Here is a 16,006-nt window from a genome sequence, read left to right as displayed (position 1 = left end):
TTTCAAACCCCAATAATTAATTTTAAAAGGTTTGGTTTTATCACTAATTCTCATTACATCCATTTTAATCGGTTTTTCATGGCTTCAATGGGAATTTAGGCTTGTTTTGCTTTCTATTCCAAGGTTCATGATGAGTTGTGATATTGATTCATGCGTCTTTTCATCTAATGTGCGATTAAAGAAGGTATCACATTTTCCTAAATAGCTCATTAAAGCAGGTTGAGATGCGTGTCTGTTCATTTAAATCCGTTATCTCTCAGCCGTGTAATAAGTCTGACATCGGTAGTTTAGCATCATCAAATATTCCACCTCCTGAACACTTTTGCCCCTCCCGGCGTGACTTTTGTGAAAAATATCTGATTCATTTGTGAAGAAAATGGGACAAAGAGAAGAAATCCTAAAAAAAAAGTCAAGAAAATCCCTCAGGAAGGTGAAGTGAGGCGGCTTTAAATGAGACACAACAGCTCAAGCCTTCAGTCTTGAGTTTATTAGGGACAAAGTGGCAGTGAGAGACGACAACATCGACGACAAAGACGGACGACGTGCTGAACTTCCAATCGTGAGCAGGTCGAACATCCATCCGACCATACGAACGTGTGACCTGTTTGAAGTACAGACTCGACGTAACAAACTCCTGGTTTCATTTGACTTCTGAGCTTTAAATCGGGGATGACTGTTGCTCAGCTATAGTTCAAAGTTTCAAAGCCCTCAGACACGCTCCGCTGGACGCTCGAGTCCACTAAGTCCGCGCGGACGCTTTGATCTCGGCGGCCCTTTGAGCCGCCATCGACTTCCTGCGATGCACCGCCGAGGCGGCGGCCTCGGCGACGGCCTCGTAGCTGTCCGTCTCCTGGGAGTCCTCGCTGTTCTGGGACTTGGTGCTGTCCTGCGAGTCCGGCTTCTGCCTCAGCGTTCGGCTCTGCTCCTCCTTCAGCTCCAGATAGGAGCGAGAGAAGGTGTGAAAGATGGACGTAACGGGAAACGCCATGAGGAGGATGCCGCTCAGGATGCTGCTGAGCGCCACCACCTGGCCCGGGATGCTCCTGGGCACCATGTCCCCGTAGCCCACCGTGGTCATGGAGATCACGGCCCACCAGTAGCTGCCGGGGATGCTGGTGAACTCCTGCTTGGCGCCCATCTCGCTTTCCGCCAGGAACACAAGTGGCGAGAACAGAGCCATGGCCACGCAAAGGAACAGAAGCAGGAGGCCGAACTCCCGCGTGCACCTCTTCACCGTCAGGCCGAGGACCTGCAGGCCGAGGGAGTGGCGCGCCAGCCTCATCACGTAGAAGATCCGAAGGGCTCGCAGGACCCTGAGAACCAGGCCCACCTTCTCCAGGTAGTTGTTCCCGGAGCCGGCGGTCTTCCCGCCGTCTGACAGGGAGTCCACGATGAGGGTGATGTAGTAGGGAAGGATGGCCACCACGTCGATGATGTTGAGAGGCGTGCGCAGGAACCTGCACTTGCTCTGCGTCTGGATGAAGCGCAGCAGGAACTCCAGGGAGAACCAGGCCACGCACACCGTCTCCAGCACGAAGATGTTGTGGCACCTCTGGGAGCACTCGCCCTGCACAGAGAGGCGAGAGAAGACAGACGCTTTCACTTCGCTGACGACCACTGTGGTTGGAACCCTTTGGAAGTTTTGGGAGTCGCGTTGCGGCTCCCTCGCCGACAGCGCGGGTCGACACTTCCGAGCTTCCCAGCAGAGGGAGCGGACGCTGAAAGATTCATGCGCTACAAACCAAAAGGCTCGGACTGGTTCCGGACGCGATCCGCCTCCGCTTAAACTGAACCGGAGCGATGGCGACAGGAGCGTCTACAGTCGTCAAACGCTCCTGAGTGCCCTTAGCTCGCACTCATAAATATTTTAAACTATAATTATACGAGTTTGCTCAGTCTTTACATCAAAGTCACCCATGACGCCTGGTTTAAATGATCATTTTTGAATGATATTAACGACCAAATTTGTTTTCTTATCACTGTGGATTAATTAAAACACCAGATTAAACCAACATTTCGAGGTTAGATAGAGAGGCGCTGTTCCACCCAAAAAGGTATTTTTTTAAAACACTAAATATGCAACCTATTAAGGGAGGTGTAAATGGCTAATCTGTAAAATAGCTATTTCTCCCTGGGGGTGTTTTCAGGCCCACGGCCAAGCACAGCAGGGACGACTTTCTGATGGGCTGGAAGCACCCCTGTGAATCCCCCCATTCCGGGTCTCCGTATAAATTTAAATGTTCTGCGTTGTCTTACGATTATTTGTATTATATGAAGCCTTAAGTGTGATTTCATAGCATAAACGTTGTTGTTCTGTGAGCTGTAGTGTTGTTGAGAAACTCATGCTTGACATAATAATAACAGGAAGTTGTTCCAGGATCCCTGACGGGGCACTAACGAGCTTTTTTTACTTTTTTGAAAGCATAAAACATTTTCATAAACCTCAACACATCTCTTAGCATCCAAACATTGGGCCTCATAATGGAGAGCTTGTTTTCTCTCCTTGATGTTGTTGCCTGGAACGACGCACCGCTCTCTTCAATGCTTCTGCGGGATCGTTTACGCAGAGTGAATGAATCCACCTTCGGGAGCGCATCCGTGCACTTTTAGGATCAATATAAACGAGGTCCTTTCAAATTGCTCGGACAGGATCTGGACATCGCAGAAGCAGCTCGTTAATAATAAACAACGTGATTGTGAACAACGCTCACGTGATTACTGATGATGTGACCATTTCCTACAGGATCTGGCTGGTTTCTGGCTGAGTGCATCTTCCTCACCCTCCTCGCCCTCCTCACCCACTCAGCACGCTGAAGAGCCTCCAACGTGCACGCTGGGATCACATTAAAGAGCACCCAGATGTCTGTCATCAGGGGGACTGTGGCCCCGTCACAGGGGAGCCTGTCCTCTGTGTGCACGCCAAATACTCGTGTGTGTGTGTGTGTGTGTGTGTGTGTGTGTTCTTCTACATGCTAAATAAGGAGTATCAAAATATCTATTTTACTATCAAAGCGAGGACATTTGTTCAAAGGGCTGAGGGTTCAGAGCTGCTTTCAAAGTTAGAACTGGGGTTAGGTTCGGGTTAGAGGGAGGCCCCTGGGGACGCACTAGGTGTGTGTGTGTGCGTGTGTGTGTGCGTGTGTGAGAGTGAGTGAGTCTCAGCAGTTTTACTCTCTTGCAGCACCCACTTTAAGCAGAAAATCTCATTACAGAATTAGAATAAATCGCTTCATATCTGACCCCCAGCGCACGTATCTTAAAAGCTCCCTCTAGTGGTTGGCACCAGTGGGATAATAAGCCCCTCCTCCTCCAATATTCTAGATGTTTCCTGTGGCAACCTTCATGTGTAACTGTGATATCTGGAGCAAGTTTGGTCAAACTACCAATTTGCTGACCAAACAATGAGAAAACGAGCTAGCTTACCGAGCCTAACTTGTCTCGTTTCATTGTTTTCACCGTCGTAAACACAAACATCCCAATGCCAGAAATTGTTTCCATCACAGCACACGCTCCCAGCAAGCTGCCTCTCTTGTAAATGTTTAAACAATGCAAAGAACCAGAGCGCGCCTCATTTTGTTGGATGTCGACGCACGTCCGCTGCTTACTAAGTTAAATTTACTCATAAAAGATTAAAATTAAGCTCCAGGGAGGCTAAAAAAGGCTGCTAATAACACCTCACCACGGCTAATTTGAATCCACACGTGCACCTCTGCCGGAGCAGCCGGTAACAGCAGGACAAGCGCGGTATCGCTCCCCAGAAGTTGAGCTGACATTAATAGAATTTCTGTGAGTTATTATGCAAAATTTATGGCCGAGCGAGCCCCTCGGTACTCATCCCATCTACATTTTAAAGCTGGCACGGAGGTTCGCCCCATTTGTTTCTTTCAGTGCGGGCGGGGGGAGAGGCCAGAGAGATTTATGTCAACGCGAATTACCGTCCGCGGGGGCGTCATCGCTCATAGTGGCACCCAGATTTTCCAGTTTAAAAGTCAAACAATTTCACAGGGGTCAAAGAATTTGCTGCAAAACACTATTCAAGATAAATAGAAGCCTTTTTTCATTACTATAGATGGGTGCTGTCAGAAAACCCTCCTGCTTTCACAATAAAAGCACTTACCGGAAATGTGCTTTTATTTTGAAAAGAGAGACAAATGTATTTTTTAAACAATACATTGGTGTAGGAGCGTCGGGTTGGCTAATCTTTGCCTGTGGACTGTGTAGTTAGCTGTTATGGCCCTGGAAACTGTTGGGGAAGTCAGAGGAAGAGGGAACATTTTGAGTGGGTGGTTGATTTGTGCAACCTTCCTCTGGCTTTTCTGTCTGCGTCCAATCAGAATCAAGTGTTCACTCAGCAGATGTAATCCCATAATTACAGACTGGTTGCAGTTTAAGTGAATTACTGCGTCTTTTGACTTACAGGCCTGTAAAAGAGCTCCAGTAAACGGTGCCTGCCAATCACCCAGAACATGCTGGAATATCGGCTAATGATGTAGCGGTCAGGCATTAGCCGCTTCGCTTTTCAGCAGCAGCCTCAAGCCTTAATCCCAACCCCCTCGGTCATTTATATTAACCATCCTTCAATGGATTTTAGGCTTTTGTGAGTAAATCTGAGGGTGTCGACCAACAAACACGAGAAGAGCGAAGCTATTTCGCACAATATTGTGCAAATTGAGGCAGCCTCACTGAGCTCCGGTGAGCCCGAGTCTGTTCGGTTGCCGTGCGAAGTGTAATTAAGCAGCCGTGTAAAGATTTTTAATAAGCATCATGGCTCCATCCGTCCCCTCCTGGAGGCTCATCAGATATTTCATTTGATCATTTTGGGATTAATTTCTCAGCAGAACCTCCAGATGCATGAAAACACTCCGCAAACAGGCCGTTCCCTCTCTGTCAGCCATGTGCTGATGCTGCTGGGGTTAAACCTCATGTACAGGTGGAACACATCAGCCCACAGCGACAGGGATGAAAACACGCTGATATCCTGTCCCAAACATTTGTGGGAACCGCAGTACCCAGTGGTGGTCGTTAAAATCTGATCTCATTGGTCCTGATGACTGTTCCCTGACATCTTTATGATGTTGTTCCGTCCTCGCCACTCTCGTTAAACACTCCCTCCACTGACGCACACCAGTGGACGTGATGGCGGTAAATCAGTATTTTGGCTCACGACGCTGGGAACTGATTAGCCTCCATCGACTTGAACCCCGACGTCCCCGGAGGACCATCATTCAATATCCTGTATCGCAGCAAAGTGCTTTCTTTGCGGTTCCACCGTGAAAGGAAGGGGTTTTAAAACTGGACGCCACTGCGGCTAATGGCAAATGTTTGGAGCCGCGCAAACGCTTCTATGGTAACAAGAACTGGGTATGAAGTCGGGGATGTTGCCTCCTCGTGTGTGGAGATGTTGGCTGTGATTGCAGCTCCACAGGGAGGAGTAATTACAGCCGGAGCAACCGAAGCATTTCTCTGTTCCAATCACTTTCGCTCTCCTTTTTTTTAGCTTCGCGATTACACCCGAGGGTCCGGGATGTTTGTAAACCCGAGTCAGGAGATGTGCAGTTAGCGGGGTAGCCATCAGTTTATTGCCGTTACCATTGAAAGTCCCCGTTTCAGGTCAAACTACATATTTCAAGGACTCAAAAATCAACGGGAACGTTTTCGTACTCGTCAACAAGCTCATTGATCCAAATGATCCAAACACCTACAAACAGATGTCTGAACGTGCCTCCATATTTGCAGACTGAGGTTTTGTGAACGAAGAGGATGCAGATGGTTGTTGGTACTGAACCGACTCGGCAGAAGTTCTTCGCCAAGCGCGGAGCCACACAACACGGCCGGCAGAGCATCGGAGAGGTGAACGATGAGCGCAGCCCCCGTTTTTAAGGTGACATTCTCAACTTTGCCATCAGATTTGCAGTCTCCCCCTCTGATGATGCATGGATCCTATAAGGTTGCATTTGACAGCGTCTGGGGGTTTAAATCAATAGATTTCCGAGCTGAGGGCTGCGATCAAAAGGGTGCGGGGGTTAGATCCCTCGGAGATAAAGGTGAACACGGGGGAAAAATGACACAGCACTTCAGAAGTTTTCTGCTTCCCCACCGGTGATTTGATTAGACGACTTTCTGAGTGCTTCCTGCTTCAGGCACCATCCTAAAAACTTTTGGTTCCTGCCTGAACTCGATCCAGATTGGGCGACAATTGGGTTTCGCATTGACCCCCTTCAGACGGCGATTCAATTTAAATCCACCGACACGTCTGACGGCTCCATAACCCGACTTCATTTACAGAAGAAATGTATTAAAGCAGGACTCTGGTCTTTCTGAGCGTTGGCCTTCGCTGTTCTGCTCAGCTTCGCTAACAAGTTTAGCATCTTTCAGCTCAGTTTTCTGTCCAACGAGTTCATACTTTAACCAACAACTTTCTCTTTCCCCTCAATGTTTAAACATTGAAACTGATCAACAGTCATGATGTTTTAAGTGCAAACTGAGTCACAATGTCGTAATGCTAATTGGGGCTGAGTGATTTCATTAGCTGAATTAGCTCTGAGTAGCCATAAGGCCAACTAAACAACACAACCTATTTAAGTTGTAATTAGCAACTGAAAAAGTTGACTTGAACTTATTAAAATTATGTTACTTAAAGCTGTTGTTGGAAAGTGCCCATTTACAGCGGCCACGCATGGAAGCAAACCGGCTTCTTTGCGTAGAAAAGATGAGTTCCTAATGATTTATAGGTATTCTTGGAAACAGAACTTGGCTTTAATTCACAAAACAATTTACCCACAATCCTTTGGGTGTTGGTCTGGCTGGTCCAGGTTAGGTTCTCACCGGGAGGACATTAGAGGTGCGAAAGGCTAATTAGCGTTTAGGTTCTCCTCATTAAAATGAATACACTTGAATTGGTACGGTTTCATTTCTTCACTCGCTTTGTTTTCCTGATTGATTTTCCTTGGTGAGACCCCCCCTCCCCCTCCCCCTTCCAGCAGCTGATGAAGACCTCCTGTCTTTTTGTCCAACCTTTCCACCGTCTGTTGACACCACTCAGAAGGTGATTTAGCAACGTACAAAGGTTCGAGGAGCCAGGTCTCCAGGGGTTTCTACAGTCTCCGAGGGACGGGCAGCCCTAGTTAGCCTCTTTTTTTCTCCCCCTCTTTGGCTCCGTTCGTCAAGAACTGTGGCTGAAGACGATGAACACAATACATACAGATGTTTCCTGCAAAACGACTGGCCTCGATTTCCGACCTAATTAAAGTATTTGTTTCACTGCTTGATTTAAAAATGCTAATCCGGCATTGGGGTGTGTTGATTTTGTTATTCACCCAGCACAGGGCTCGTTTTCTCAGGAACATGATACAGGGAAGGCTTTCACTACACAGACAACAATTAAAATGCTAACTACGTTAACCACGTTCTTTTTTAAACGAGCCTCGAGAGTCTGCAGCTACTTTTTATGCATATAAAACGAACATTAATGGCACATTTATGGCTCAAAAACAAGACAGATGCCCTCCCACCCAGACCCAAGGTCCGCTCAAGGTTTCTGACTCGAGTTTGGTTTCTGTGTTTGATTCAATTCTTCGGCCTCCAAATCAGACCATCGTCTGCAGATAATGTAAATCTTCTTAAACTATGGGAACATCAAAGAGAATGAATGTTACCTAACGTTACCTAAAATGTTGGCTAACGTCAACATTGGCTTTAAAAATCACGGATTTGGAACTTTACGTTTTCATAATCGTCAGGTTACATAAAAATAATGAGCTAATTTCGTATTCATTTGTTCTTTTTCCATAGTCGGTTCTGGAAGCAGGTCAAGCAGGCGGCGAGGGAGGCTAACTGGGATTTCCCAAGTCAAAAACTGAAGCCAAACGCTGCGAAGATGCACTGCTACAGCGTAGAGAGAGCGGAGGGATGCTGGCTAATCTGTGCGACGACCTGAACGTCCCTCAGCCTTATCCGTCGCTCTGTCACAATCAGTTACAGTAACGCGCACGTGGGCTGCTGCATCAACATAATCTGGCTTTCTACTGTAGCAGCTGCACAGCTCCCGCATCCCCCAGGCCCCTCAGGAAAGGGAACACATTTTCTCGCTTGTGTGTTTTTCGCGATTGCCCGACGATTTCAACATCCGTGGGAAGATTTTAGCTGCTTCGTGACATCGTCGAGGCAGCCGAGGGATTTTTTTTTCTTTCTTTTTGAGAAACAACGTGTGTGTGAGCGGATGTGTGGATAAACTGGCAGCATCTTGTGTAAACGCTGCATTAGATCGTCGACTGCAGAAGTTTGGGCCAAGTTCTGCTTTCAACTGGAAGTTGTGTTGCAGCCACAGCCCTGAACCCCTCGTTCAGGGATACGTAGAGATGGCGCCATGGCGACAGAGCCCCCGCCGGCTGATTGATGGAGGCCTTCATAATGTATATTTCCTGCTTGCGCCCTGCTGCATGTGCAGATTCATGTGATGCTTCTAACATCTCGTTCATTAAATCTGAGTCTGCCTGATGCTCGCCAAAATGTCACAGATTAATCCTCAAATGCGGCAAAAAGGGCATTTCCATGGTAATACCCTAAAGTGTCACAGTCGATGTAATCTGAGGGCTATAATTTGTTACTTGCACCCCTGCTGGTAGTGAACTCACCCTCTCCTCCTCCTCCCGGAGGTCTGGCATGGTGCTGATGCACAGCGTCACCGCTGTGATGGCCACAAACAGCACGGACAGACAGGCGAAGATCTTCCCCGGCAGGCCAGAGTGGGGGTTCTCCACCATGTCCCTCAGTCTTCCCATGCAGCCGCCCGATTGTGTGTCCTCCTGCAGCCCGTCGTCGAGGGGCTGCAGGTTCTCCTCGCAGGACTGCGGCGAGGTCAGCTCCGTGTCCTCCTCCTCCAACCTCTGCTGCTCCTTGTACTCCTCCTGCCTCAGCCGCAGCTTCCGGAGGCAGCACCAGTCCAGGTTGTTCTCCTCCACCCCCCAGTACAGCAGCTCCTCCTGAAAGGACAGGGCGCACATCTCCCGCAGCAGCCGCAGCTTTCCCGCCGCCAGGAAGGTGACGATGGTGCGGAAGGCCGAGGGGCTCCGGTCGAAGAAGTACTCGTTGCGGCTACCGTCATAGTCGTCGCACACGTCCATGATCTCCGCCTCGTTGCTGCAGCTACGCAACTTTCCCAACCGGGTGAGGGGGAACTCTTCCAGCGTGGACCAGGGGATGCGGTACTTGATGCCGCCGACGTTGATGATGGCCGCGCTGTCAGCCAGACCGACCTCATCTCCGTCCTGTGGGCGGGCCTGAGGCTGGAGGAGGAGCTGGGCACGCTTGTAGAACACACCCTTCTTGGAGGTGACCTCCTGCTTGGTCTCCACGCGGTTGAAGAGGAAGGTGGTGAACTGGCGCTCGGTGCTGCCGGCCAGGAAGGCCACCTCCTGGTACATCACTGCCACGCTGCCGGGGGACGCTGTCCTGCGCTATGCGATCAGAGGCGGGGCTTCACTGGGTGGGCGGGGTAACTAGAACATTGTCACCCATTCAGCATTAGAGTATGTCTCTGTTGGACAGAAAAGAAAGGGTGAGGAGTTAGATTCATTCTTTTAAGTGTCTCATCTCATCTTTTTAATCACTTTATCCGCTTTACTGGATCAGTCTCCAGTTCATCGCAGGGCTCTATATGAGCATTTGTGGGATTGGTGCCTTGCTCAAGGGTACCTTGGCACTGCTATTCTGGCACCTGGGGCTTGAACTAAAAACCCTCTGTTTCTCAGCCCAGTTCCCAACACACTGAACTGTCACCACCTCACTCTTCTTAGGGTAGCTTTATTTAAACCGTCAGCTTACTAACGCAGCAGAGTGTGGGGCACTTTACCTCCACGTTTGCTGAAACTATTTAATCCGCTATCACTGCTTTTGCCTGAACTCACACAAAGCATCAACTAAAGCGATCCTAAAGGAAGTAAATTGAAGTTTCAGTGTGGAATAGCGATAAAGAGTGTTTAGCAGAGGTGAATCGAGGAATGTGAGCGGTGGAACATGGTTCATAAAAACCTGGACACTGCTAAAAATATCACAGCAACCCATTAATAGTTGGTTTTATGAAACTTGTTTAAATGGAGGCTCGGAGTGAATCTGTGTCAGGGAAATACGTGATGTTTTTTTCTATTATCTGCATCATCAGGCAGCGGAATGAGGTGACAGAACATGCTGTCACTGTGGTAACAAACCATTAATGACGGAACAATGAGCTTGAAGTGGACACACGCGAAGGAAGCATACATCCAATCACATCAGACTAATGTCTTTTCTTTCAGCCCCATTGAAGCAGCTTGTAGGTGGATGAGTCCTATGAACCAGGCTTCCTCTGTCAACATGACATCAAACTCATCTTGTGGACCGTAAAAAATCTACGTGGCTCTAAGCAAAACAAGATGAGCGCCGGAAAATGAAGAACGGGCAAATCAGGAGGAGGAAGAACAACAACAGTTTCCCCAGAAAGCACCATTGAGAAGACAAAGAAGAGAACAAAGTCATCGGTTTAGTTCAGTCCAATCTATTTTCTCTTAACTTACATTTCGTCTGAACCTGGGTCAGAACAAGGGTCCCCGAGGTCACTGGTAAGAGGTGGATTTAGATGGGGCACCAGCCAGCCCACCTGGTCACCAACAAGTTGCTAATGGAGCCTGATTCTAGTAAGTCTTTTCTGGGGGTGGTCCCCATAGGGACAGCTTTTCCACCAGCAGCACAGCTCCAGGAGTCATCAGGGCCTTCAGCCTTATGAACGTGGGGGGCTATCATAGTTTACAGAGCCATCACTAGCATGCATGATATAGATCATGCAGGCCAGGTGTTAAAAACAATGAAATGTCTGTCACTTCTGAGTGATGGGCTCTTGATCGCCCCCTAGTGACGGGCTGCAGGAGGTCTTCATTATTATAAATCTCATGTTTACTCATTATGATGTTGATTTCTATGATTAATTAATCATCTGATGCAGGGGGAAAGAATGCTGAGCACTCTCCCATTAATTAAACCATCAGAGTGGAACGTGTAATCCAGCCAAGCGCGAGTGTTTACTTGAGTGGAAGCGTGCCGGGCGCATCATTACAGCAGATCAACAATGGCTCCATCCTCACCGTTTGTCTTTCTATTGTGACGCTGGACTTTTGAAAGAGAAGAGACCAACAGCGAATCAGCAAAGTGATCCGGACATGAGTGTTTACTGAACATGACGTGTCGGGGGGCGGGTTAGGAACACAGGTAAATACACCAGCAGAGGGCACCAGCAGGGGGCAGAGACCAGGCTCACTCCTCTAGAGGTCACATCAATACCTGGATTCCAAACAATTAGCATGTTGCGAACATGCTAGTTTAACTTCCACTGCTTTAAGGGGAAATTAACAAGAGCAGCTGAAAACTGATCTAATCTGCCCCCGGAACATCTCTCTGGTCTTATTTGAATTTGAAAAATTCTCATATCTGAACTCCAGACTGTTTCTGTTTCCACCAGTTGCTAATGCAAATATCATTTACATACCTCTTTGCATAATTCTGCGGGCTATTCATCAGTGATACATCTGCCCACATCCTTCCTCTCAGTCTTCTCTACCGCAAAGAAGCCTGGAAGACACCTGAACCATTGTTTGACCCTCTGCTATCAGCCTGAGCTTCGTCCTTGATGCAGCTTTATAGAAAATATAGGGACAATTATGCGTCCCGGCCCGAGGAGGCGGAGCAACGGTGAGAGAATTCCTCACCATGTAATCACACGGCCTCGGAGGAAGAGATGGAGAACATTTTCAGTCCTGAACCGTCCTCTCGGTTCAACAGCTGCGATTCTGCAACACCTGAAAAGAGCTGGGCTTTCAGGATGCATGTGTGATCGCTGCCAGTGGAGGGTTATCAGTTTTAGCTCAATTCTCAGTCTGATGGAAGGTGACAACAACACTGGAGGTGATGCGACTCTAAATAGCATCAGTGCCAAGTCGATTCACAGTCGGCGCACAGATGGTTTGAGTTTAAATGAAAATACTTACATAAAACCCACAATTCTGCTCACTGAGAAGTTGTGACCAATGTTTGTATTCCTCCGATGTTATTTTGTCCTGCTAATGTACGACAGTGTAGCCTAGTAACAGCAAACCCCCGGATACAATTTTGTTGTCACATTTAAGTCAAAATCTGAGGAAAAAATATATATTTATGGAAGCCAAAATAAGCCCTGAAGATCGAATTAAACGCAAACATCGCACGACCTGAGCTAACGCCTTTACTCAACTGATACAGTAAATAGCACCACCTGGTGGCCTTGTTTTAATCGGCAAACTCTTATTTTTAATAATAATAGTTAGGATTTTGTTAAGTTTGCAACCTTGATTAGAATATTTCAGCAGTTAACAGAAGATGGATAATGGATGATGAATGCATGGATGGATGATGAATGATGAATGGATGGATGGATAGATATATGGATGATGGATGGATGGATGATGAATGGATGGATAATGGATGATGAATGGATAGATTAATGGATAGATGGATGGATGGATGGATGGATGGATGATGAATGGATAAATGGATGGATGGATGGATGGATGGATGGATGGATGGATGGATGGATGGATGGACGGATGGATGGATGGATGGACAGACGGATGGATGGATGGATTGATTAATGGATGGATGGATGGATGGATGGATGGATGGATGGATGGATGGATGGACAGACGGATGGATGGATGGATAATGGATGATGAAGGGTAGAGAGGAGATAACGGGCAGGATGAACGTTTGGGGGCGACGGGCTTTGATGAGAGCGCTGCTGGTCCTGAAGCGGACACGGATCCAGCAGAAAAGATGTTCAAAAAAACCTGAGTTAAAACCTTAAAGGTTGCTTTTTATGGGCGTGGCTACACACTGAAGACCACAGATCGGTCATCGTTGTAATATTTAGCTCGCACTCACCAAACTTTAGGGAAATAGTCCACATGCATCCATGCTCGAGGTTCCTGTATGACACTTGAGGGTCTGGCTGAACTTTACTTCAGGATTTATTCCCGAGAACGTCCTCCTGAGAGCCGCAAACAACCTAATTACTTCCTGAATATTAGACAAAGGTTACTGCATGAGCACATCGTTCATTTAACAGTTTTATTCTATTCTGATTTCAGCCGCTGCAGCTTCACGGAGGTTTTTGAAAAGTTGCTGATTAGTCGCTGGAAGCTGATGATCCAGCGGGCTGCAGAGCTTCGCGCGGCCCCGCCGGCGCGTCCTCTGTGCGCGCTGCGCGCAACCGTCTTCACACATCAACAGGTTAATGATCCCAGGCTCTTACGTGCAGGGATGGAGCCGTCCTCCCCGGGTCTCGCCACTCAAAGTGCAGCTCCTGTGCGCGCGATATCGACGCGCAAGTCTAATTATCTATGGACGGTCCGACGACGCTGCTGGTCCAACAGTTTTGACTAGTGTTGGTACAAACCGAAGCCCAAGTTCTACGAGAAATGCCAATTAAAAATGGAGGAAAAGTGTCCAAATGAAGAGGCTCCACGTGATTCTCACAGGGCTGCGTTCCGCTTCAACGTCTGGAATCGCTGTTGGAGCTGCGCAGAGACCGAGAGGGCAGCCTACTGGAGACCCTGCTCAGACTGAAGCCCGCCTGCCTCAGTGGGAGCAGCGGGATGTGCGATTGCTATTAAGTTCATCACAGGAAGATTAAAAGTCAGTGTTCACTCAGACTCACCCGCTGCGTCGTTGCTCTGGCGTCCATCGGCGTCTGCGCGCTCACAGGGTCGAACATCTAATCGTGGAGCATGATTTAAGTTCCCCCCGCTGATGTTCTGGGACATTTTAAAGCCCTCGGGCTTCCTACAGCTGCCGCTGCCGGTGTTAGAGTCCAGGATTCGGGTCTAACCGCTCCCAAAAGAGGAGTTCGATCCAGAGCGGGCGGCAAAAGAAGTCGACATATTACTTCGCGACGGCTGTTCCTCTTCCTCTCTTGCAGCAGAGTGCATGTACGCGTGAGTGTGTGTATGTATGTTTGTTTGTGGGTGCGTGCACGCAGGGCTCGTAGCAGGTGGGAGCCTCCAGCTCACGCCGCTCACGCTCTTCAGGTGCGTTCGGAGCTGCGCGCTCCGCGGTGCGCTGCGCTCTGCCGAGCCGAGTCTCGGGGAAACCACGATCAGAAGTGCGTGTCCGCGTCGGGGGGAGTGTTCTCCGCGCGGGCCTGCCTGCTGCTGTGGGACGGGTGGCGGCTCTCTTCGCGGACTGTCGTCATGTTTGTCAGGTTCGTGTCGGAAAGTTTCCCGGCGCGTCTTTTCCCCTCAGATCCGCTGGGCGAAAGACCCCCAGAGGCACCGCGGCTGATCCGTTCTGGGTCCTTCTTAAAGACCCAGATGCAGATCCAGCTGGGGGAGGTGTGGTTTGGCCCCAGCCTTCTCTGCTGAAAACACAAACGTCCTCAGCCTGATGTTGCCGGAGTCTGATTGATGGCGGCAGCAGTCTGATCCACTAGAAGTGGATCAGTCTCACGTCATTGAACACACACACATTCAAACACACACGAACTGCCCCCACATGCAGCTGGAGCATTACCTCCCTTGTCCAGCTCAGCCCGGTGAAGCGAGTGATTCAGAAGAAGGTGGCCTGATGTACAGGTTGACCCTAATTCTGGTGGAGAACTGACACAAACGTCATGAATGGAAATACGTTAGATGTGTAACTTGTTATGCTGAACATGTGGAGTCACAGATGGTGCTAAAGGTTCGCTGTAACTGTAGCTGTAATTCAGTTTTCCTTAAATCAGCTCAGGTGAGGCCACCTGTCGTAGCTCCTCCCCTTTTGAAAATAGGATTTAATTATGGAAAACAGGGTTTTAAAAAGAGGCTCATTTTTATTTAGGACAATTAAAAGTTCACTAAAAGCAACTTTTACAGTTTAGGGCAGAACAGAAAACTAGCACACAGCTACACAGAACCGACCCCCTTTAGAAGCCTCCTCGAGGATTTTCCCGTCTGTAGTCGCGTCTCTGCAGCCACATCAAGGTGAGACGTTCCCCTGGGTTCTTTCTGCTGGCCAAACAGCCATCATTAACCATCCGTCCTCCCGCTCCGGAGGCGTTAGAAGTGGATTTTAAAAAAAGTTATTTTGCGTTTGCATCACCGAATGGAATTTAAACGGTAGTTTGTTGCGTGAAGTCTTTCTGAGCCACGCAGATATTTCGTGCTCCACCTCTGGCTCATTCAGAGACGGACAGGCTAATATCGCGAGGCGTGCGCGGTCGCCGCCGCGGCCTCGAACCCGCGACGCTGATGAATTACCACGCGCCGCCTCAAACGTGCAGGTAAATCAGAAAGTGACGCCAACTTCCTGCTCACCCACAAGCCCAAAGTGATGTTAAAAACATAACCAGCAGATTTGGAAAGGTCATTGATTATTTTTACCCAATTAAACACTTTAAGTTTATGAAAATGTTTTCGTTGGTGACATTTAATTGATGGTTTGAGGATGAGAACGTTCCAAACTTGTTCAAGGAAACTAAATTAATCATAACCACGTTTCTTTTGTTCCCTTATTTTGATGACAAGTCTGCTTTTTTATTTTTACGAGCGTGACTGAGAGGAACATAGTTGCGTTCGCACCAAAGAGAAAAATACATCAAAAACTGTCTCAGTTAAAATTAAATCAGATTTAACAAACTTGTTTTATTAAAACAGTCTCATAAAGCAATTCAATACAGACCAATCAGTCCAGAGAGATAAAAGACAAACCTTCATTATTTGTCTATAACCGTATGTTAGCATTTGCGTTAGCAGTTTGACATAATTCTACATACTTTGGGCAATTGTTGCCAAAATTCATTAAAAGTTGCTTAACTGTTTAACTTCATTCTAATTCTCAGTCTGCATTTATAGAAAATTAACAAAACATGCCAATTCAACCTACGCTTGCTCATTAGCATTAGCTTGCTTCTTGTAGTTATGTTTGCTGCCATGGTTCTTCCTGCAGATGTGCATGTTGAGATATGTTTGGG

General features: G+C 48.0%; 1 protein-coding gene across 2 annotated transcripts; it reads right to left on the bottom strand.

Moving 5' to 3' along the window:
• Positions 1–472: 472 nt before the first annotated feature.
• On the bottom strand, positions 473–14,474 carry kcng2 (potassium voltage-gated channel, subfamily G, member 2). Of its 2 annotated transcripts, XM_057020260.1 has the most exons (4): positions 13,718–14,474; positions 12,943–13,048; positions 8,634–9,535; positions 473–1,567 (listed from the first exon to the last, which is right to left on the bottom strand). In XM_057020260.1, the coding sequence occupies exons 3-4, from the start codon at positions 9,420–9,422 to the stop codon at positions 740–742; spliced, it is 1,617 nt and encodes a 538-aa protein (XP_056876240.1). In that variant the 5' UTR covers positions 9,423–9,535; positions 12,943–13,048; positions 13,718–14,474; the 3' UTR covers positions 473–739. The 2 variants fall into 2 exon arrangements, with proteins under 2 accessions (XP_056876240.1, XP_056876239.1); XM_057020259.1 differs by lacking the exon at positions 12,943–13,048.
• Positions 14,475–16,006: the final 1,532 nt, after the last annotated feature.

This window comes from Takifugu flavidus, chromosome 21 (assembly GCF_003711565.1).
Source record: "Takifugu flavidus isolate HTHZ2018 chromosome 21, ASM371156v2, whole genome shotgun sequence".
NCBI classification, from domain to species: Eukaryota; Metazoa; Chordata; class Actinopteri; order Tetraodontiformes; family Tetraodontidae; genus Takifugu; species Takifugu flavidus.
Note: the sequence above shows the minus strand (reverse complement) of the source record. Positions and strands in the feature narration are given on the sequence as shown.